The sequence below is a fragment of the Nyctereutes procyonoides genome, unplaced genomic scaffold (assembly GCF_905146905.1).
Source record: "Nyctereutes procyonoides isolate TBG_1078 unplaced genomic scaffold, NYPRO_anot_genome, whole genome shotgun sequence".
NCBI lineage: Eukaryota > Metazoa > Chordata > Mammalia > Carnivora > Canidae > Nyctereutes > Nyctereutes procyonoides.
The window spans coordinates 58,106,618-58,130,229 of record NW_026575142.1 but is presented as its reverse complement, the minus strand read 5'-3'; the positions used below and the strand labels follow the sequence as shown (position 1 = coordinate 58,130,229).

At 39.6% G+C, this 23,612-nt stretch overlaps 1 protein-coding gene across 1 annotated transcript in view; it reads right to left on the bottom strand.

The window, feature by feature from the left end:
* PPM1L (protein phosphatase, Mg2+/Mn2+ dependent 1L) overlaps positions 1-23,612 on the bottom strand; it is a 296,832-nt gene that overhangs the window by 82,686 nt on the left and 190,534 nt on the right. The window contains exon 2 of the mRNA XM_055308226.1: positions 22,350-22,524. Within this exon, the coding sequence (XP_055164201.1) occupies positions 22,350-22,524 (175 nt within the window). The remainder of the gene's footprint in view (positions 1-22,349; positions 22,525-23,612) is intronic.

Genomic DNA, 23,612 nt, shown 5'->3' with positions numbered 1-23,612 from the left:
TCCTACGGCAGCACTAACAATGCCCAGAATCTCCCATAAGAGAGACACTTTAAATTCCTTTAAGTTTCTTGCCCCAGTCCTTCTTCCCATTGGAATTCAGATCCAGAAGAGGAGTTTAGCAGAAGACAGATGATACTTGTGATTGGAGAAGCAGCACTGTCCAAAAGTGACACTGAGGTTTCACTATACTTGCTTGGATGCTGAGCTAGTTAGGACTAAGGATTTTCTCAGCAGGAAGGGCTCACCCAAACTCAGCTTCCCACAGTATCTGGAGTTTCCTCCTGTTACCAGACGGGCTACAATTTCCCATGGCCCAAGGTCTCCAGTGGCTGGGAAGCTGGTATTCCCAGACAACAACTATTAAAAGAAGGCATCTAAATCTATATTTCTTGAGAAGTTTGTGCCCCAATACTGAGAAGGATCTCTCACATTTACTTATAAACAAGGGAAAATAATGTGAGGTGTGAAGATGTGGTTTTTCTTTGTAATATAGACACTATGACATATCCTGTGGAGGGCCCTGGCCAAGGACACAACTCTTTGTGGGGTGCTGGAGTATGGAGAATCTAGACCTTCTCTTGCTAAAGTTGGCCTTGTAAGTTCTCTCTTTCCTTAAGAAAGCCTACCTAATACTCCAAGCTTTGAGAAGCTTGTCTTGAGTTCTGAGATGTGCAGATGGTGAATCAGAAGACACTTTTAGCATGACATTATCACATCCTCTTTGTTGTCCTCAGGTGCAAGTCCATCCCATATATTAGGAATCAATTTTAAAAAGATACCCACTCCTTCTCTTAGCCAAACAAAAACAAACAAATAAACCCCATGCATGAAACCCCTGCATGCTGCTTTACATGCATTATGTCAGCTAATCTTTTTTTTCAAGATTTGATTTATTCATTTGAGACAGAGAGATAGAGACACAGAGAGAAGGAGAGAAAGAGAAAGAGAGAGAGAGAGAGAGAGAGAGAGGATATGAGCAGGGGAGGGGTAGAGGGAGAGGGAGAAGCAGGCTCCCCGCTGAGCCAGGAGCCAGAGTTAACAGTAATCCTATACTGTCAGTGCCACTCTTTATTAGCCCCATTTTACAGATGAGGAAACTATTAATTGGGAAAATTAAGTAATTATCCCGAAGTTACACAGCTGATAACTGGTTGGGGCAGGACTTAAAGCCAGTTTGGGTCAAAGTAAGAACCCTTATGCCAATAGTCTGACTAAACTTTGAAGTATTATGCAACAGATTATGAGAGCCTAGTGACCACTATCACATCTTCATAAATTTCTTCCCATACTGTGAAATGTATCAAAACATAATTATCTAGGTAGTCTCCCCTTAGATGTCTCTGACTCTGCTGTTCAGTCAAGTAAAAAGCTATTGCTTTTTGTCTTTAATTTTACTTTAAGAGGAAATACAAAAACCTCCCAGAAGACATGTGGACACTGAGTTTTAGGAAATCAATTTCAGATCCCATTCCTCAGATCTTTCTTTCGTAACTTTGGTCGGCCTGAGATCGTTCTCCTTTCTCATTTTTCCTTCAAATTTGACCTCCTCCCATATTACAAAACAACAGTATTTCCCACAATCATCAGAATCTTACAATGTAACATTGTCCAGAGTATAAAAACTTATTGGAGATCAAAGGAAGAATTTGAAAGTACTTTCACCTAGCTGACATACCTAGGGCAAGGTGTCACTCAGATGATGATCTATCCATCCATCTTTCTCCCTCCCCAAACCTTCGTTTCTTTCCTTCAACATATCCATCCATTTATCCATCATCTAGCTATCAATCTTAGAATGCGAATTCAGACATAGGATGACTTTTATTGGGAGTTGTTTTCATATCTTTACTTTGGGTTGAAAAATGAAAACAGGCATTGTGTGATAGAAAAGCAAGTCTAAGTTGCCCCTTTTGTTTGACAGTAAGGACTGACTTTAACAATAAGCTAAAAAGTAGTCATTTCTCAAAATTTAAGATCTAAATATGTGGCTCAAGATTTGGTTAAAATATTTAAAGCTCATATGTAATATGCCAGAAATTATATCCCTTCTAACTATTTAAACTTAATGATGAAAGGTTTTATATGTTGATTCATAAATGTGCAAGAGGACTCTGTAGTTTTCAAAATTCTTTCAGAAGATATACAAACATTTTTTTTCTGAAGGCATGATTTTAAAATATTAATAAGTGCCTTTCCCTAGCTTCTGCTTCCCACAGCTAAACTAAGTCCTCTGGGGCAGGGTTCATACCTGCGTGATTCAGGACAAAATGTCACCATCCAGCATCTGGTTGCTATGGGCCTCCTATTCCTACAACTCTGCTTTCCTCTAGAAACCTTAAGATCAACAACTGCTTAAACTATGATGCACTTGTTATACTCTTTCGACTTTCCTATCAACTCTCACTTTTGGATGGATGGGGTGACTGGTCATGCTGTGACTTGGTGTTAGATCCTGGCCTAACCTGAATAATTATCCTACCTTCTGCCTGAGTTTTAATATCAGACATTTATGTTCCTTTGCTTGGGTTTTATGACCTACTCTAAAATGTAATCAGAGTCTATCTTTCCTATATTACTGTCAGAAATGATAGTAAGTGCCTAAATAATTGCATTAAAAATCTCCTATATCATTCTAAAGTTATAGAGGAGGGAAAGAATGAGCCCTGACCAAAGGCAGATTTACCTGAAGCTAAAGCAGCTTAAACTTGAGGGCCATCCGTACACAAGCCCTTTCTAAGGCCTGGCTTATACGTTTTTGAAAAATCTGGAGAAGGCATTTGAAGTAAGAAGTAATCAGGTAAGACCACTGTCTCTTTTTACTCTGACATCCCTTGTTTATATTTTCCCTGTATAGAGTGAAGTTAGATTAGCCTCCAGTGGGGATCTAGCTAAGGGGCACTTGAGTTGAGGATATGTTATTTGAGCATAGTGAAATATATTTTTATAGCTTGCAGTTACTTTCACATATAGTTAAGGTTTTGATAGCAAGTTTCACAGGCCCACTGGGGGAAGAGCTAGGATTCAAATAAGAATTTGGTGGGCTCTAAAGCCAGTGATACTGATAATATACCATGCTTCTTTCATATGCTTGATGGTCCACCGATGGCCTTGGACTTCTTAAATTAAAAGTATACCAGATAATCTAACCTGAGGCACCTGCCAAATTGTGATGCTTTCCCACTTGCTTGCCTGGCTCCAGCACACCCTCCTAGTCCTGTTCCCCATGGCTGCCCTACTTGTACACTAAACTGTATCCAAACCGGATACCATGCCTTTGCCAGATCATATCATTGTTCTTCTTTGACCTAAAATGGCCTCACTCAGAGACACCTGGGTGGCTCAGTCAGTTAAGCAGCTGATTCTTGATTTTGGCTCAGGTTTGTGATCTCAGGGTTGTGAGATTGAGCCCCATGTCTGGCTCTGCACTTAGGGTGAAGTCTGCTTGGGATTCTCTTTCTTTCTCTGAGAGGGAGGCCTCTGTTCATATGCTCTCTCCCTCTTTGTCTCAAAATAAAATAGTAATAATAAAAAATGGCTTCACTCCATCACATCTGAACATGTTCTTATTGGTAATTGACATTCAGTGAAGATAAACAAAACTCATAATGCACCATTACAACAAGGATAATAATAACCAATCGGTTTATGAGTGTTATAAATTCAATCAGTATTTATGATTAGCCACTGCATCAGAGAACTTCAAATGTCCTAAAATCTTTCATCTCATGCATGTAAGAAACTGTGATAGAGGCTTTCCCAGGTTAGGCAGCAATTCTCAAAATTGACATTACCAATAACAAGTTGAAAAGCTAAAGAAGACTTTCTAAAACATCAGTTAAAAACCAAACAAGGGGTCCCTGGGTGGCTCAGTGATTGAACGTCTGCCTTCGGCCCAGGGAGTGATCCTGGAGACCCGGGATTGAGTCCCGCATCAGGCTCCCTGCATGGAGCTTCTCCCTCTGCCTGTGTCTCCCCCGCCCCCGCCCGCCCTGTATCTTTCATGAATAAATAAATAAAGTCTTAAAAAAAAAAAGCAAACAAAATAAAATCCTGCAAATTTTGTTCAAGCATTCTAAAGCAGAGACTAAGTTATCTTCTTAGTCCCTCTAGAGTAAATACTGTTACAAATGCAAATTGTAGGAAGAGGTAAACAAAGAGTATGCCAAAAATGTGGGGAAAATACAGCATATGTCAGACTATAGCATATATTAGGCAATTAATAAAAATATTGTTATTGGGGAGGAGGCACCTGGGTGGTGCAGTTAGTTAAGCATCCGATTCTTGATTTCAGCTCAGGTTGTGATCTCAAGATCGTGAGATCGGCTCCAAGTCAGGCTCCATGCTCAGCATGGAGTCTGCTGGAGATTCTCCCTCTCTCTCCTTCTGCCCCTCCTGTTCATGAGCGTTCTCGCTCTCTCGAATAAATAAATAAATATCTAAAAAATAAGAATAAAAACGATATTTTCTGAGTTCTGTAATATTTGGGTATTTGTTACCTCTTTAGATTTGCAATTTATTATGGTTCCTTTTTTCATTCTAAATAAATCTGCATTGTATACCTAATTTTTATTCTTTTTTCCTATAGAGGTTTTCTCCAAATTATGTAAAATAAACTTCAGGCCTCAGGAAACCTGGCTCTCTCTGTTCTGCCTAAGGAACCTGACAAATCAACAGAACATGGGCAGCCTCTGGGTTCTGTGGTCACCACCACTTTCTTCCTTATTCTCATTCTGGGGATCCCTGGGTGGCTCAGCGGTTTAGCGCCTGCCTTCGGCCCAGGGTGTGATCCTGGAGTCCCAGGATTGAGTCCCACACTGGGCTCCTTGTACAGAGCCTGCTTCTACCTCTGCCTATGTCTGCCTCTCTCTGTGTGTGTCTCTCATAAATAAATAAATAAATAAATAAATAAATAAATAATCTTTAAAAAAAATCTTATTCCCATTCCCCTTGACTACTGTCCAGCATCTACTGACAGGCTTGTGGGACACAGGTAGAAGAGCAGGTTAATGACCCAAATTTCAGGTGGATCTCCATGAGTTACACTATACTCCTTCAAAGTTACACTACTCCTTCAAAGGAGCTGGAGTTGGACAACCTGACCTCCCCTGGGCTTGGGACAAATGTGGACAAGGACAGTTGTCCTGTCCACTAGGCGAGGATGTGCTGATTTTTATAAATACAATGCTTTTGACAATATAATACATCACTAAGAATTGTTCAATCTACCCTTAACTGTCAAAAGCTTTGAGATGCATTTCTGATTTGGGGGGAGCCAGTTTGGGGTTCCCAATCTGTGCCATCAACACAGGCATCTAAAGTAAAATAAAAAGTTACACATTAATAATAATTAGAGAATATTTGTTTAGAGTTCAGAATGATTGTCCATGCACTTGAAGATTTGCTTTTCGGTGAAAGAACGCGGTTAGGAAGAGATACAAGGGGAAATATTCAAAGCAAATATTCTTAGAGAGATACTTCAGCTGTTTTGCATAGCACACCGATTCAGATAGATACAAATGATGAGGCTTGTTCACCAAGTCATAAAAACACATTGAAAACCTTCAAGGAAACTAAATCTCCAATACTCCAAACATCCCAAATGTTATCTGAGAGAACTTCCCTGACTAGTAAATACTTGCTATCTCCATTTGCCAGCAGGAGAAAAGAACATATTTTATTACACAGAATCAAGGGAAAAGGAACTTCCAATATGGCCATGGGAATAGAAGTTCTTCACGTTTTAAGTGCTGGCTTTAGAGAATAGAAAAAGTTACTACAAATTCATTCGAACTTCATAATAATACTATAATGGGGCATTGCCCATACATCAATCCACATTTTAATGAGGCCCTTTCGGGTACTTTAGTAAGGAAGCTACCTGGGATGATGCCCTACACTAGTCTTGCCCTCCAAAATCATTTGCTCTAAAGTAGTGGCTCTCAATCTTGGCTGTGCACTGGGATTGCCTGGGGGAGATTTAAGAAATATCGAGGCTTGGGTCCCACTGCTCAGAGATTCTGATTTAATTGGCCTAGGTGCAGTTGGGGCATAAGTCCCCCTCCCCCAAAATGATTCTAATAAGCCACAAAGGTTGAGAACGACTGCTCTAAAGCAGCTCTCAACATCAGCACTACCAACATTTGGGGCCAGATAATTCTTTGCTGTGAGGGCTGTCCTCTACATTCCAGCATATTTTACCAGCATCCTTAGCTTCTACACATTAGATATTACTAGTTCTCTGCCTGACTCCTCTTCCTTAGTTTTGACACTAAAAATACCTCCAGACATTGCCAAATGTCAGGCGATGGGGGAGATGTGTTAAAAAATGTCCCTGATTGAGAACTACAGCTGCAGAATATTATAGTAAACCAATTTTATTATTTAGGGCTGTTAGAAAACAATTCCTGACAAATAAAAGAAGGGCAAAACGGAACCTCATTTGAGACTCTAGTAAATAGGACCCAGTGGACACCAGTGGATAGAGTGTACCGATCACCAAAGCACAGAATGTAACTGAGTACCCCCAAATGCTTAGAAATATAGAAAATGCTGAGGATGTCATAAATCCAGTACTACTTCAAAATACCCATTTAAAAATGAACACAACTGGGCTAACAAGGGATTTACAGATTAGAAATGGACTTGACCACATCTGTCACATTTGACCTCATTCCATTTTGTAAAGCTTTCATAGTACCAAAAAAAAAAAAAAAAACTGCTAAAATCTTGCCAACAGGCAACTATTTTTAGACAAGCTCATTTTCTTTGGTGGCTCTGGAATACTGATTTCCCCTACAGGGTAAGATTTACAAGGAAGTATAGTCAACTGAAGAAGCTTGAAGTTCTGACGTTACAATCAAAAGGGAAAATTAACACACTTATTATACTCTGAGCACTAGACCTTCTTACATTTTATTTGAAAATGTAATTACACTAGGCCCATAACATTTTCAGGTATGATTTTAAGGACATCTAGGCCTTCAGATAAGTAGGTGAATTTGGCTGAGTTTACTTCCTTCTATTTATGTGGGCCAATACCTTCCACATGCTGAGTCTAAGTGCAAAAATCAAATGCATCTCTAATTGTTTGAGGACATTTTTATTTTTCCTAGCTCTCTTAGTACTTAATCTCAGACTGAATTTCGTGTAAATCAGAAAGCAATTTTAAAAGAGTGGTAGGTAAAAATATATATGCATTCTCTCAAAAATAACACTTTTCTCAAAATATTTTTTTAAAAATTTAGCCACAGGGGCACCCAGGTGGCTCAGTCGCTTTGGCATTCAACTATCGATTTCGGCTCAGGTCATGATCTCAGGGTCCTAAAGTCGATCCCCCTGTGGGGCTCTGTGCTCAGCTAGGAGTCTGCTTCAGATTCTCCTTCTCCCTCTGCCCTTCGCCCTCCTCATGTGTGCTCTCTCTTTCTTTCTCTTTTTCAAATAAATAAATAAATCTTTTTAGAAAAATTTAGCCACAATGAAGCAGTTTCTAGGAAATGGGGGAAAGTTACTTGTTAGTTCCATCCCCATTCTTCTTGCACTACCACCAACACAGTGAGAGACTCAGTTGTTTACTTCTGTTTTTCTAGGAGAAGAATCTGAGGTAGGAATTTGGTAGGAAAGGAGAAGGCCACAAGCATAGGAAATGAGGGACTAGTAAAAAGTGGAAAAGACAGACAAGATATTCAATGAATTCTTCATTTGTGCTTCTTTACTTTTTCTCTACACAAAGAAGAGGCAGCCAAGAAGCAATAAAGAAAGGATAGGAAGCTCTCTTTACTGAGGGCAACTTCTGGGTCAAATATAAAAATAACTTCTCTAGTTATACTATTCATCTATTTAAAAATTTTAAAACAGAACAGGTCATCAAATTATTTAATAAATATAAAAAATTTAAATGTGTTGGGTTTGAGCACTCAGTCAGCTAACAGGAAGAAACAAAGACAGAAAAAGAAAGTGAAGGAATGATGGAGGAGGAGAGACAGGAACTATTACCAGCCACAGAACAATGCCTTAATCTCGAAACAGGATAGTGCTGTGCAAGTGAAACTGCAGTTTCACATCCGAAGACTCTGGTCCAGATGTTTGCCTCCCCGCCAAATTCTCATGTTGAAATCCTAATATGATGGCATTTGTGTTGGGCCTTTTCGGAGGTGATGAGGTCACGAGGGCAGCACCCTCTGGAATGGGCTTAGTGTCCTTATAAAAGAGGCCAGAGAGAGCCCCCTAGCCCCTTCCACTGTGTGAGGATGTAATGAGGAGTCAGAAGCCTGTGAGCAAGAAGAGGGCCCTTACCAGATCATGCTGGCATCCTGATCTCAGACTCTAGAGTCTGCAAAACTGTGAGATATTAATTTCTGCTGTTTATAAGCCACCCAGCCTGTGGCATTTGTTTTAGCAGTCTGAATGGACTAAGATACTGGGTATTGTGTTAGGAAGCTCTGGAAGGAAAGATCCTCATGAACTAGAGGAGTCAGAAGTAACGTTCAAAATATTTAACAACTGATGGATTGGTGGCATAGGCACTGGCCAAATGAAACACAAGCTGCAGTTGTGGGAAAGGATGGTAAGTCTAAACAATCTTAAGACTATCCTGGTGCTGGGTACAGGGCTAAATGCTCCAGCTTTGGACTTAAGGGAAGCAGAATGAAGGTGTGGATGAGAAAATGAGAGGAAGGGTGATAACAGAGAAAGAAGGTGAAGGAGTTGGCATTGTTAAGAGTAGATATTTTTATGACTCAGAGCATGGTAGTCTCCAAGATGGCCCCAGTGATCCCCACCTTCTGGTATTTGTAACCTCGTGTGGTCCCCTCCCACACTGAATTAGGGTTGGTCTTTGTGACCAATAGCATATGGCAGAAATCATGGTATGTAACTTTCAATATTAGGTTATAAAAGTCTGCCCTTTCAACGTTGGGTCCTTCCTTGCTCTCTCTTACATCTCTCAGAGGGAAACCATGTAGCAAACAGCCTTATGGAGAGGCCATGGGGAAAGAATTGGGGCCCCTGCCAAGAGCCACATGGGTAAGCTTGAAAGTAGTACTTCACGGGATCCCTGGGTGGCGCAGCGGTTTAGCGCCTGCCTTTGGCCCAGGGCGCGATCCTGGAGACCCGGGATCGAATCCCACGTCGGGCTCCCGGTGCATGGAGCCTGCTTCTCCCTCTGCCTGTGTCTCTGCCTCTCTCTCTCTCTCACTGTGTGCCTATCATAAATAAAATAAAAAAAATTTGAAAGTAGTACTTCGCAAAAGAATCAATAAGATTCTGGGTCTTCAGAAACTGTGGGAGGTGATAAACAGTTATTGTTTGAAGCTGCTAAATTTTGGAGTTATGCAGCAAGAGATAACTAATACACTGCACTGGGTTTTCCCAGTGCAAAAACATAAAACATAGTACTAATACACTTGAGGAGTTGCTTTTCTATTCAGGACAGCACAAGGAAGAAAGAGGAGATTGACAGAGGCAGTATTTTGTTGGTTTCTGTTGTGCCCTGTGTGGGAAGTTAGTTTATGCACAGTATTCGATAGGTAATCCCCTCTACCATGAAGGGTTAGAAAAAAATGACCTTGTATACCAAACTAAAAATCTGCCAAGTTAGGTGACAGCAAAGGTAATAACAGAAAGGCCATCATATTAGAACATCTACCCTACGTATGTCATTTTCCATACATTATCTTTATTCCTCATAAAGCCCCATAAGGCATGATATATCATCATAAGAAATGATCTTGAAGCCACATTGGCTTCAAAGCCTGGGCTCTTTCTACTGTGCTATACTTCCTTGCAAGAAAATCAGTAGAGGTTTGGCTATAGTTAGGGATAGAGAATCAGACTAAAAGACTAAGTAAAGCAGCAAGTCAGGTAACTTGTCAGACACAGGAAGATCAACCACGGGCAAAGCAGAGGCAACCACCAGGGAGTAAGATAAAAAAATGCTGAATCCAATACAAATTCAAAGGGGGTACATGCACCCTGACGTTTATGGCAGCATTATCAGAAAGAGCTCAAGTGTCCATCAACTGATGACTAGATAAAGAAGATGGCTACAATATTACTCAGCCATCAAAAAGAATGAAATCTTGCCATGACGTGGATGGAACTAGAGGGTCTGATGTTAAGCAAAATAAATCAGTCAGAAAAAGACAAATACTATGATTCCCCTCATATGTGGAATTTAAGAAACAAAAAGATGAACAGAGGGGAAGGGGGATAAAAGAGAGAAGGAAGGAAACCATAAGAGATTCTTAACTATAGAGAACAAACCGAGGGTTGATGGAAGGAGGTGGGTGGGGGGTGGGCTAAGTGGGTGATGGTCATTAAGGAGGGCGCTTGTGATGAGCACTGGGTGTATATGTAAGTGATGAGTCACTAAATTCTACTCCTGAAACCAATGTTACACTATATGCTAACTAACTAGAACTTAAATAAAAATTTGAAGCAAAAGACAAAAAAGACAATGCCGAATCCATATCAGCTCACTGCCCATGAGCTCTGTTCTCTTTCAGGTGAATTTTCTTTCTTTCTTTCTTTCTTTCTTTTTTTTTTTTTTTTGCAATAAGGCTAGCACTCACTGGACTCTGGTACCGGTGCTGGCTCATGGCATAAAGACTACCAAGAACACTATGGCAGAAGCCCTGGAGCCCAGGTGTCTGTCCATTGGCAGGGTACTGAGTTGGTCTCACTACTGACCTTCTCTGACCTTGACATTGCAGTTCCATGATGGCTGACCTTGTTGCTGAGTTCTTTTCTTGACTTATTCCAGGGATATATATGACTTAGGAGTGATAAGCTCTATTGAAGACAAGGAGAATGGCTTTCAGACTTATTATATTCTATTTCCAGCATTGAAGATAAGGGGAAAGGTGCTAGGAAGGCTTGTTTAGTTTTATTTATTTTTTGAAAATTAAAAAAAAATAGAAAATGCATGAACGAAGTTAAAAATTCAAACAATACAATAAGAGGATAAAAATGTAAGTCTCCTTCCCCAGCTTCTCCTCTCCAGAGTAACCACTGTTGTGAGTTATCTATGGAAGGTAATTAATTTTTATACTGGTGAAAAGCTGGATCTCACTGTGCTTCTCAGGTTGAAAAGCCCAGGTACTTGAATTCATTAGCCATAAAAATGAGGATTAGTCAATTATTTTGGTTTGAGCTGGGAAGCTGCCAGCTGTTACATCAAACAAAATACTCTCTCCTTTTGTCTTCTGCTGTATGTAAGATTTTCCTATAAATGCATTTGAACACTCTCTGCATTGGATAGAGCCACATGCTATACCAGAGCTTTGAAAAATATGAATAATGTATCCTTGGCTTTTATAGATGGTTGTTATACAAGAAATGACAATAAAACAAACTCACTGTATTTCCCATAAAGTTGTTTTACGATTTCATTTGTAAAACAAATGCGCTTACATGAGACTTCTCCTACTTACCATTTTGCATTCTCTTGGTCCCACCTTTTAACCTGGTGACTGGTGCTGGCACCAGGTCAGCCCCAATTCAGCCTTGCCCTGAGCCGTTTATTACTAGCTTCCTTCCCGGGAGCTTCTCCAATGCCAAGGTGTGGCAAGCCTGCTGGATCCACTCAGCACTCAGGCATATGTAAACCAGAAGTGCAGAGAAGTTTACATGCATGGAGCTACAGTTGACAAGTGAGGAGTGGGACTAGTACCTAATGCTTCTACTTTCACCTCCTAGTGGGTGGTCTGGGATGCAGTTCATAAGCTTCCTCTGTAGGCAGAAGCAGCAGTCACCCTCAGGGGAGGCCAACTCCATAATGTGTCCTCATTAATGCTAGCTTTCCCTGGTTTCTCTTTTCCCTTGCTTCCTTTTCCACTCCCAATGCCCCTCACTCCTCTGTTCTTTGGGACCCCATTCCTAAATTAACTATCTGCACTCAGGGCTTTTGTTCTAGGCTCTGCTTTAAGGGAATCCAGGTTGATAAAATGTTGTTCAATGTCCCTTTTACAAGATGCCTTTTGAAAAAAATCTACATAAGCTCTAGTACCAGAAGAGAAGTTGTCCCTGTTGCAAAAAACATTTTTATTTTGTCTATTCTTCATGGCTAGTACATCTGCTGCCTTCTCTTTTTTTGACTTTGATTTTTTATTTTTATTGTAACATCATTATTATATGTGTATAGATATTGATTGTATGTAAATCAAACTCTGAGGAAGAAAGTAGGATAGAAACAGCAAGAGTGTAATTTGTGTTACCTCCTTGAATGAGGCGGGCCGAGGTGAGAGGAATGGAAAGCCCTGACTCTGGTAAGGAAGGAGCCAGTAAAGGTGTCATTTCGAGGCAAGTCTCAGTTAGAAGATGGGTTTACAGAGACCACAGTCAACAGTAGCAATAAATTCAAAGGGAAAAGACTTCATAGTCGACTGTCCTTCCCCATTTCTTAGACTCTCAGCACCTAGCCAGAGCCCCGTACACAGCGGATGTGTGTGTTGGATGAACAGGGTTTGTCATGGGGATCTCTCTGTGGTTGATTTATAGCTCCCTTGGACTGATTACAGACCTACAAGAGCACATTCAGGTGCTTCTGGAGGGGAGGTACTGCAGAGACTCTTCACCACTTCGGCCTCATCAGAAATGGCCTAAGCCACACAGCCTCAAGACAAGGACATTAACTAAAGAAGCAAACACATTGAAAACTTCTCTGGGCAAGACAGGGTGGCTTGAAAACGGTGCCTTTCAGAAGGCCATTTACCGAATGAAACTTTGGAGTGTCGGGGAGCTCCCAAAGATTAAATTTAACATTCTTGCAAAATGACATTAAACAGCAATCCAGCTGCCTATGATTACAGATCTTCCGGGTCTGAAAGTCAGCCAGAGGATGCATTTTGCTTACATCTCACTACTGCAAATGGACAGTCACGGTACATCAGAAATTCTGGCACTTTAAAAACTCGCCTATTTTTCCCTACAGACTGAAGGTTTTACAATTAACTTGGATCTCATTAAAATTTATTACAAGCATTCCAACGAAGTCTGTAGAATCGTGGTTACAAAATTCCAATAGTGCAGAGAGGAAGAGATACAGATAGTATCAGCAGCCTGTCTCTGGCTGGCCAATGCAGTCTAAATTATGACCACCTGGTACAATTATTTTCTTTGAAGTGTACACATTTTCTTAAGTCCTCGTAATCAAATACTACTTTAGAGCAGGTAATAACATTACTTCCCTTGTGGCAAACAATGACAACTTGATTAGAAAGATAAACACAGCTCCACTGAAATGTTTTAATCACCAGAGGTGGCACTTCCTGATTCTGATTCTCAGTGTCAGCTTGCGGTTTGCAGTATTCTCAGCACAGTTCTTCAAAATTAAAAATTTTTTTTCTGCACACTACAAAACTTGGATCAATGTATTTTCAGAGTGGATATGAGGCTTTCTGCTAAAAATGCAAAATGAAGTTGGGGAATGTGATTAAAAAAAAAAATAGGGATCCCTGGGTGGCGCAGCGGTTTGGCGCCTGCCTTTGGCCCAGGGCACGATCCTGGAGACCTGGGATCGAATCCCACATCGGGCTCCCGGTGCATGGAGCCTGCTTCTCCCTCTGCCTGTGTCTCTGCCTCTCTCCCCCCCCCCTCTCTCTCTCTCTGTGACTATCATAAATAAATAAAAAATTTAAAAAAAATAAAAATAAAAATAAAAAAAATAACTCCCCATTATATGACTTCCACAAAATTCAGTCTGAATTATTTTTTCTTTAAATTTTGGAGATCTCATAAGAAAACAGGCAATGCTGATAATATATTGATGTAAGCTAATTAATGTAAACTAATTAATATTAGTTGGAGACCAACACTTAAAAATGTGGAAGGTGGGGGCACCCAGGTGGCTCAGTTGCTTAAGTGTCCAATTGACTCTTGGTTTCAGCTGAGGTCATGATCTCAGGGTCATGGGATTAAGCCCTGCATTGGACTTCAGATTCTCTCTCTGCCCCTCTCCCTACTTGCACGCATGTGTGCGTGCTCTCGAGTGCGCTCTCTCTCAAATAAGTACATAAATAAATCTTAAAAAAAAAAAGTAAAATGCGGAAGAGGCACAATAGGCAGAGGGCAAGAGCAGGTCTGTATGAGGCACTGGTACATAATCACAGGAAGCAAAGAAGACATAAAGCATTAGCTACAATAAGCCTGCCTTTAAAAATGCAACTGACATTATGGTTCAAGAGGCTTATGGATTCTCTTATGATTTTCTAATTTAAGAACACTTCCTCATCCCAAACCTAATTCCTTCCTCCTCCACACATACACTGTCCTCTGAACATACCCTCTACAGGACCGACTCCACGTATTCCAGTTATACTCCTGCCGTCTCTCTGGCCTCCCACCACTATGCACATGTACACACACACATATGCATGCACACACACCTGGCCACATGGTCACTGGGGCATTCCCAGGGGAAGGCACCATGCCGGGCTCACAGGTGCTCAAATGTTTACAGAGTGGGTACTTAAATAAATCAATGAATGTTAAATGAACTAAAGACAGAGTCACACATTGGTAAAGCTGAGAGAAACTTAAGAAAATACCTAATGCAATGTCCTTTTTAACAGTGGAAGAAAGCAAGCAGAGCAAGGTGCAATGTCCCATCACAGACACGGAAACTGGCCCCAGAGCTCATGGACATGTTTGGATACTTTCCAACAGCTATGGCCTAGAGTTTTCTAGTTTATAGATGGTAAAGTTACTTTGTTACTATTCCCTGACCGCTTGGCTTTCCGAATCTATGATAAAAAGGGGAAATGTAAGAATTTAACTAAAATTCAAATAAATTAGCATGATTAAAAAGATTGCTATCATTGGCCAGAAAGAAGTTCTCAGTTTATAAATGGTTGCTGAACACCTATTTTAGTCTTCTGCTCCCACTGTCAAATGACTAATAATTGGCTGCATTACAAAAGTCCTCATTATGTTTTTATTAATAATACTATCATCCTCATCTTTTCACAGACCTTCAAACTCAGGGATTCTACGTGGTGATGAGAACTCAACTGTGGATAAAAAAGGGAGGCACCATGTTAGAAATATTAAAAGGTTATGTGAATGGTAACTATGGCATATCCACTCAATAGGTTATTTTGTAACCATTACAATTACTTTTCTGAGCAGTTTATAAGAGCATAGAGAGATATGACTACATTTCAGGCTTACATAAAAAAATATAATTGGGCATAAAGAACTAAAACCCAACAGAGAAAAATGAGTGGAAGTAATTATACTAAAGACAGTGGTTATATTTAAGTGGTAGAATTAGAGATTATCTTTTCTGTTTTGTCATTAAAAAAATGTCCTAGAATGTATTTATATCACTCTTATAATGGAAAAATAAAACAGATTTAGTCTTTTACAGAAATACAGAAGTTGGGGGGCACCTGGGTGGCTCAGTCGGTTAAGCATCTGACTCCTGATCTCAGGTTGGGGCTTGATCTCAGGGTCATGAGTTTAAGCCTCATGTTGGGCTCCAGGGAGCCTACTTAGAAAAAAAAAAGAAAAAGAAAGAAAAGAGAAAAGAAAAGAAAAGAAAAGAAAAGAAAAGAAAAGAAAAGAAAAGAAAAGAAAAGAAAAAAGAAATTCAGAAGTTAGTGTTAGAGATCGTACAATCAATACTGAATTTCCCTTAATAAGTTTCTTTTGGGTCCCTATTTTTCCCTTTTTTCCAAATCCTGTAATCAAGGCTCTGGCAAGAGTATCTTTTGAGCTCAGAAATGAGGTCGTGATTGAAGATATAAAGTGAGGAAACCTTAGTGCTACTCCTTCCCTCAGGATGTGTTTGAGAAACATACTGAGAAATTTACTCTATTTGTTAGAGTGAAGAACTTCCTGCAAATGCCTTTTACTGCATTTTTTATGTTCTTAGAAAACCTGAAAGGGCCCTAAATAATTCACAGTCTCTTTCCTTGGTTTAGTTTCCCAATGTGTGTTCAATTTTTTCCCCATGACAGTAAATGGCTTTCCTTTTGAGATCACTGATTACTCTGACATTAATGGCTCAGTTAAATCGTAGGTGTAACTTTAAGGTACCATCTATTTTGAGAAGAATAAAATAAGCTCAGTAGGAGGTAAACCCTCTGGCTACTTCCTAAACTGCTTAGAGCACACTCTCCACCCTTTTTAAAGCTATTTCTCCAAAACTACATTATAGGACTTGGTGCGTCTTCACGGCAGGTAGCTTTGCTTGGGCACAGCTCCCGGGAATTTCTAATACAGAGCTGCATCAGGGAATCACAAAGCAAAGGCTAAAAAATTAATGCCACTCTTTCTATCTCACCTCCTCTGGGAAAGTTTTATGTGATTGCCTGACACTTGTAAATGGATCTGCAGGTCCCCAGCTTTACCGATGCCCAAATGAACATAACAAACAGCCAGCTGAGTTCTCTCCCTTGCCTCATCTGCACTATCTGGTGCTCTCCGGACAAGGTGGAAACATATGCTCATCGGAAAGCTATATGGGTTTTTAGTGAACTGTCAGAACAGAAGTAAAACCCTTGCTGGTCTTAGGTTTAACTCTGAGATAAAGCTCTAATCAGTAAGTAACTTAGGCAACTGTGTCCGAGGCCTGCAGAGGAGGGCAGGATAGGCAGGTTGCCCACTACAGGTACACTGGGCAGACAGCTCTTCACTCCCATTTCCAATGCCTTCGGGTTCCTGAGTGTGAGGCAGAGAATCTTACTCTCAAATGAATGGCCCTACTCGACTCACAATTCCCTCAAATACAAGGCATTACAAGCCATCCTACTTGCTCCCTAACCAGAGCACATGTCGGCTATTTATTCATGCCTAAACTAGAAAAACCCCAAACAAACACACACACACATACACACACACACACACAAACCCTTAAAAACAACTTGGGATTATTTGAAGAAATATGAATGATATACCAGCATAAAAATAAATAGTACGAAGAAGGATCCCCTCTCCAGCTATTTCAACCCTTCCACTTTGCCCACTATGACAAATTAAGAAAATGTATGCTAATGATGCTCTGTGAGACACTGTGAAATGCTATTTTGATCTCTTCTCAAATCATGCCACTGCTTTCTTTGTAAAATTATCTATGCTAAACCCGACCTGTTGAAATGTGTATGAACCTGTACTTCAATTCAAAGAAAAACATTCATAGATCAAATGCAAAATACACCCTACTTCTTACTCTGAATTCTGCTTAGTATTAATAAATGCTAACAGAAATATCTAAGCTTTTTTTTAAAGATTTTATTTATTTATTCATGAAAGACAGAGAGAGAGAAAGAGGCAGAGACACAGGCAGAGGGAGAAGCAGGCTCCATGCAGGGAGCCCGATGTGGGACTCCATCATCACGCCCTGAGCTGAAGGCAGGCGCATAACCGCTGAGCCACCCAGGCGTCCCTCCAAGCTGTCATAATGAGGATCCATGAACGATGGCTCAGAACCTCTCCTTCCAAAATCTTGTTTTGCTTGACTCTTACAGTCTCATTCCCCATCCCACTAACAAAAGTATGTCTAGGCATTTTCTTGCGCCAATGCCAGGAAAGCTGTGAGATGTTTTTTTTGTTTTGTTTTGTTTTGTTTTAGCAGATATTTTGTACAGATTATGTGGGCTATGTGGGGGGGGGGGGGGAGAAAAAGGCAATAGAGCAAGCAGAAGGTTTAAGATAAAGTCACATACCAACTTGCAGAAACTATGGCAACCTGACTTTTCCAGTGTCGAGATCAGTTACAGTTTTAGAAATGGAAGACATCTATGAGATCCTGTTCATGTCTTTTATTCAAAGATTCATTTATTTAAGGTTTACTTGTTCACTTTAGAAAGAGAGAGAGCATGAGTTCGAGAAGGGGTAGAGGGAGAGGGAGAAAGAAACTTTAGCAGACTCCTCACTGAGCATGGAGTGCAATGCGGGGCATGATCTCATGACCTGAGCCAAAACCAAGTCAGATGCTTAACCAACTGGGTCACCCAGGTGCCCCTATCCCTTCGATTTATGGGAAAATGGGCCTCTGGGAGGTTGGGTGACTCACTCAAGATCATATACCTGGTTGGCACTAGAGTTAGAATATAGTCTGGGTCTTTTGGTTCCAACACCTCTTTCAATTATACCACAAAACAGCTTTATTCCTGTCAAAACTTAAAAATAAACCACTTTGATGAAAGTCTTTCCAAACTGGTTTACACAATTTCTATTTTTATATACAAAATATAATTAACATTCTCTGTGAGTCAAGATCACTACTCTGAAGATCGGTCATGTCAGTTCTCTAATAGAGTCTACAAATGCCGATTTCACAGAGCATAGTGCAATGCTGGGAATATGACAACTGCTTTTTACAGATTTCTGCGGATTTCCTCTTTACTCATATTCCTTGCTGTCCTCAGTGTCTGCTCCGATTGTCATCCCCTTCCCCCACCTTCTAATTTTAATTTTAAACTCCTGTTTTCTAAAGTCTATTCTCTAGAGTAATATGAAACACAGACAAATGCCCACCATATTCACTGCAGCACGATACATTATAGCAGAAACAAATAAGAACCATAAATGTCCAACATAGGAGAACGTTTGGCGAGTAGTACTTTTAAGAACTGGATATTGTGCGGTCATTAAAATTATCTTCACATAAAGAGGTTTTAATGAAATGAGGGAACCTTATGTTCTAATGTTAGGTGAAGAAAGCAGAATATAAAACCACAGAATATCAACCATATTTCAAAAATGCTTTGAGTGAGAGAAATGCACCAAATGTTTACAAAGGTAGGATTATTTATAATTACTATTCTCTTATACCATTCTACTTATCTCTATTCCTGCAAGAAAAATGCACTCCAAGTCAGAAAAAGAATTTTAAAAAAGAAAATATCACATTGGAAAATATAACCTAATTAATCAGAACAATATTAAATAAATATATATAGATGATAGGTAAGAATCTAAAGCCCCTGTTGTATGGGCTTGTCCACAAATTTTGCAACATGGTATGGTTGCATGTGGCATATCCTAACTTCTAATTTCTTTGCTAAATTTCAGGTTTGTCAGTTTGCCGGATATTTGAACTGTGAGTAAAGTATTAAGGATGGATACTTAAGGAAAAGAGAGGAGGATGTTGAGAAGGAAAGACTAAGAAAAAGAAGGGAGGGAGAAAAGGTTCTGAGCCAATGCTTTCAGACAAGTGTCTAAGTATTTTTTCATTAATTGGTTTTTAGAAGTTTAGAAGCCACAGATGGTGGCAACTGTCAGTAAGTTACTTGGGCTGATTTATCAGTGGATGAGCATTAAAGACAAATTAACCTCTCAAGAGACCAGGCTAGTGTCCAATTAACAATTAACTACTTCCTCAAACTAGGAAAGCTGAATTAAGAATATGAGAACAGGGGAACCCTGGGTGGCGCAGCGGTTTGGCGCCTGCCTTTGGCCCAGGGCACGATCCTGGAGACCTGGGATCCAGTCCCACATCGGGCTCCCGGTGCATGGAGCCTGCTTCTCCCTGTGTCTCTGCCTCTCTCTCTCTCTCACTCTCTCTCACTCTCTCTCACTCTCTCTCTCTCTCTCTCAGTGACTATCATAAAAAAAAATTAAAAAAAGAACGTGAGAACATCACAGCTGGGATAGTATAAGAAGCTAAACAGTAGAAGCAATGAGTGTCTTAGTATAGGATGTTTGTCTCTGAAGGTATTGGATATATACATATATTTTTTTTACCAAATTTCTATCCCAATTCTTTTGTATTACAATGAAATATTTTTTCTGTTAAACAGCAGTATCTTTTTTTGTATTTTCTCTTTCTTTAAATGGAATCTTTAGTATATGAGTAATGCAGGAGGAGGCAGTGACCTTTTGATCTGACAACACATAGTGGCATTCATTTATTCATACACATATACTCAGCCCCCACAAAATGTGTCATCTCATGTAGGAATGATGACCAAGGGTAAATCAGGCCCAGATAGGTGACTTAACAAATAGATGTTGCTTGACTTCTCAAAGCATCTGAAGATCATTTATTAAAATCTCATTAAAAAAAATTTCCCTCTGTCTTCCCAAACATTATATGCCAAGAAAACACTCTTAAAGGCATTTTAAACTGGTCTGAAGGACAGACAAGATCCAAATCTGTTCTCATTCAACATTAGTAGCATTTGCAATATGATCTCTAAGGACTTCCGCAAACATGCTATATTTTATCATAATAACCCTGTGAGTAATTACTAGCCCAACTCTATAGATGCAGAAACAGAGGCTCTATGAGATGAATTTGCTTAAAGCTCACACCAGTATTAAGCCAGAGGAAAGTCCCCCAATGTAGATCTCCAGCTTCTGACCCTGTATGCCTTCCACTGCTTCACACTGCAGGCTTTAGTGACAAATCTCATTCCAAAGTATTTGCCCCTAAAGCCCACGGACAAGTGTCTCTATGCAGAGTAGTAGTTGCTTCACAACAGTGCAGGTGAGTGGAAAATTATTCCCAAAGAAGGTAAAACTGAGTGGGAGGAGGCTGAGGCTGACGGTCATGGCCACCTCCGTGTCCACTTGAGCCCCGTCATCCACACAGACTATGTCTCTCTTCTCTTCATAAAACCACATAAAACCACGTTCATTATTTGTACTTCAGGGTTTAAACTAATGTTGGTCCCAAAAGAATTCCTTTGAAAATCTGAGCCACTTTCACTATCCCTTTACTTCACATCCCTCAGCTTACCTCTGATAGTTTGTCATCATTATGGAGCCTCAGGCATTGTTTTCCAGAAGTCATACACAGATGTTTCAGCTCCCCAGCTAGACTTTAAGCAAGATTTGTATTTTCTGCATCTCAGATTCCTCCCCCTCTTTTCAACACTCTTTCCTCTTTCTTCCAACTACCTAGGATATTGCTATGCATTCCACAAATGCCTTCTGAGGGAATGAGAACCTGTCTGAGTGCGGTGAAAGCCCAGCTTGATTAGTAATTAGGAGGCTGGAGTCCCAGCTCTACATCTAAGTATGTGATTTCAGGCAGGTCTGTGGGTCCCAGCTTTCTCAGCATAAAATGGTTATGGGAACAGGAAGTGGGTGGGCTACGAGTTCTATGATCTCTGGGATTCTATGAATATTTATATTATTTTGATTGGGCTGATCATAGCCTTACTTTATTTCATTAGGGATGAGAGAGGAGACAAATGTGAAGTCCAAAGAAAAGAATGTTAAAAACAAGACAAATACAGAGATCAAATAACCAACCACCCAACAGGCAGAGGAAAGCCAATGTGTCTGGAAAATTAATAAGCAAAAGAGAAAGAGAGTAGAGATGTCTTGGGCTAGAAATGTAGATTCTAACAGGGATGTAAAGGGTTTAGAGGGCAAAATGTAAATGGCAGCAGATTGGCAACTCGAAAATTCCTGTAGTGCTTAGACATAGGTAGCATAATGTTTGCTTTTTATATTTGCTCTTCTGTTTGCTATTCAAGCTTGTAATCAAATGTTGAGAATGTCAGCACTGAGACTGCTTAGATCATGAAGAAGTAAATAAAATGCAAAGTAACAACTTCCTTGTGAAACCAGAGACAGAAGTTCCTGATATTGAAATGGGGATTGATATTATAACATTTGACCATTAGCAACCGATTTTCCTATATTTTCCTCCATTTAGGGGGAGTAAGGGGCAAGTAATGACAATTTTAATCCGGGTATTTCTCCTAAGTGTAATTTTATTAAAGATTTAAAAATCCAGGTAATAGTGTACTGGTTTCATTAAAATTGGGCTTTAGCTGACAGACCTTATATTAAATTAAAATGGTGTTACAAGGAAGTCTGTCTGTGCCTTTATTAAGAAATTCCCTTAAATAGGATGAACTTAAAGCAGGTAGTAAGCCAAAGCCTCCAATGTGGTATTAGGGGTGGGAATTCATCAGAGGAGGTAAAGGAAAAGAAATTGAAGTTTACCTTGAAACTTCAAGGGGAAAAAAGGTACCTCTTTAGAAAAAGAAAAAAAATCTCTGAAATTAAAAAATAATACTTGAAGTAATAACAATCCTGGGATTATCAGATGTAAAAGTTTTTAGTTGGTATCCAAAACTGAAGTGACACTTTAAACGATTAAATCAATAAGAGTACATGGTTCATGAAAGGCCAGAAAAATTCCATATAAAAAAGAGCAAAAATTTTAAAGGGATTTGATTTAAGAGCCATTTTTAGAAATCTCTTGATGAAATTTTTGATACTAAAGCTGCAGAGAAAAAACTTACTGTTAATCCATGTTATATAACTTTGAATCCAGTCTGCCCTCCATCTTCTACCTCAGAAAAGGGCCTAATTGTAACCAAAGTCTAGAAAGACACTTCTGCAAGGAGAAAAAAAGTGTATGTGTGTGTGTGTAAAGACAAACATACCTGCTTCATCATAGGATACAGTCAATTTTTCTAGCATTTCTCGGTCAATTGACAGAATCTGCTGTTCAAGGATGGTCTGGTAAGACAAAACACTATTTTCTTTGTCCTTCTCGTAGTCCTGAAGATGCTGTTTAAGAGCCTCTGGGAGTCTTGATTTTACATATTCAGCTGCAGTCTGCAGTTAAAACAGATAGAAAACCCATTAGTATTTTTCATCTTAGGCTTTTCCTTCCCCTCACGTGCTGTAGAGAAAACTCAAAGCACTGCGGAATCAATGCTTTGGACAAGCATATCCTCGTCGTTGTCATTTTTAGAGTCCACTCTACTAAGTATGGATATTCAAATAGACTCACAGAGCTGCATGAGTTTTCCACCAGGTTTAAAGGTATGAGAAATGATGGATTTGGTTTGGCATACAACGAGTTAATACTCAGTTTCAACTATTCCACTGAACTCTGAAGGCTCCATGATCATAATTTTATCCTATTTATTGGATATAAATCTCACTTGCCCTTGTCTAGAATGTAGAAGCTAGGCACTCATCTCAGCAGTGAGCCCACCTATGCTATGACATCCACATCTCTGTTTTGATGTTCTACGCTCATTAATGCTTCATAGGAACTCTTATGAAGTGAATAGAAAGGAGAGTGCTCTGCTGGGGCTGATGATGGAATAATGGGATAAACAGAGAATGAAGAGATCTAAGACAATGATGCTCCTTACCCTGAAAAAATAACTGTTTACCACTTAAATATATATGTATATATATATATATATTTCTTATAAATATATAAGAAATAAGAAATTTCTTAATTTCCTATAAGAAATTTCATATTTCTTTATATATATATATATATATATATATATATATATATATATTTCTTACATGCGCGCACACACACACACACATCATTCTTAACTTGTTTTTTCTCTGCTACAAAATCTGCCCAAAAGCCTCCAGATGAGTAACCTCTGAAATTACATGCAGTGATTTTTCAACCAAGTAAGCATGCTTCCATTTAAGGTAGGAAGGAAAGCATGCGTACTTTGAAAAAGACCTCCCCAAAGATTCTGATATGCTCTGCTGATGGGCTGGAGAAAGCATACTCTTCTCCCTCTCAGTTGAGAATCATAGCTAAAAGTTAAACAGAACTTTAAGAGAGAAATTAAATGATAGAGAGGCATGTATGAATCAGGGGAATTCTGAAATTCTTAAAACACCCCTTTTAAGAATGCCAAGAGTTTGGCATCTCCTTGCAGTAT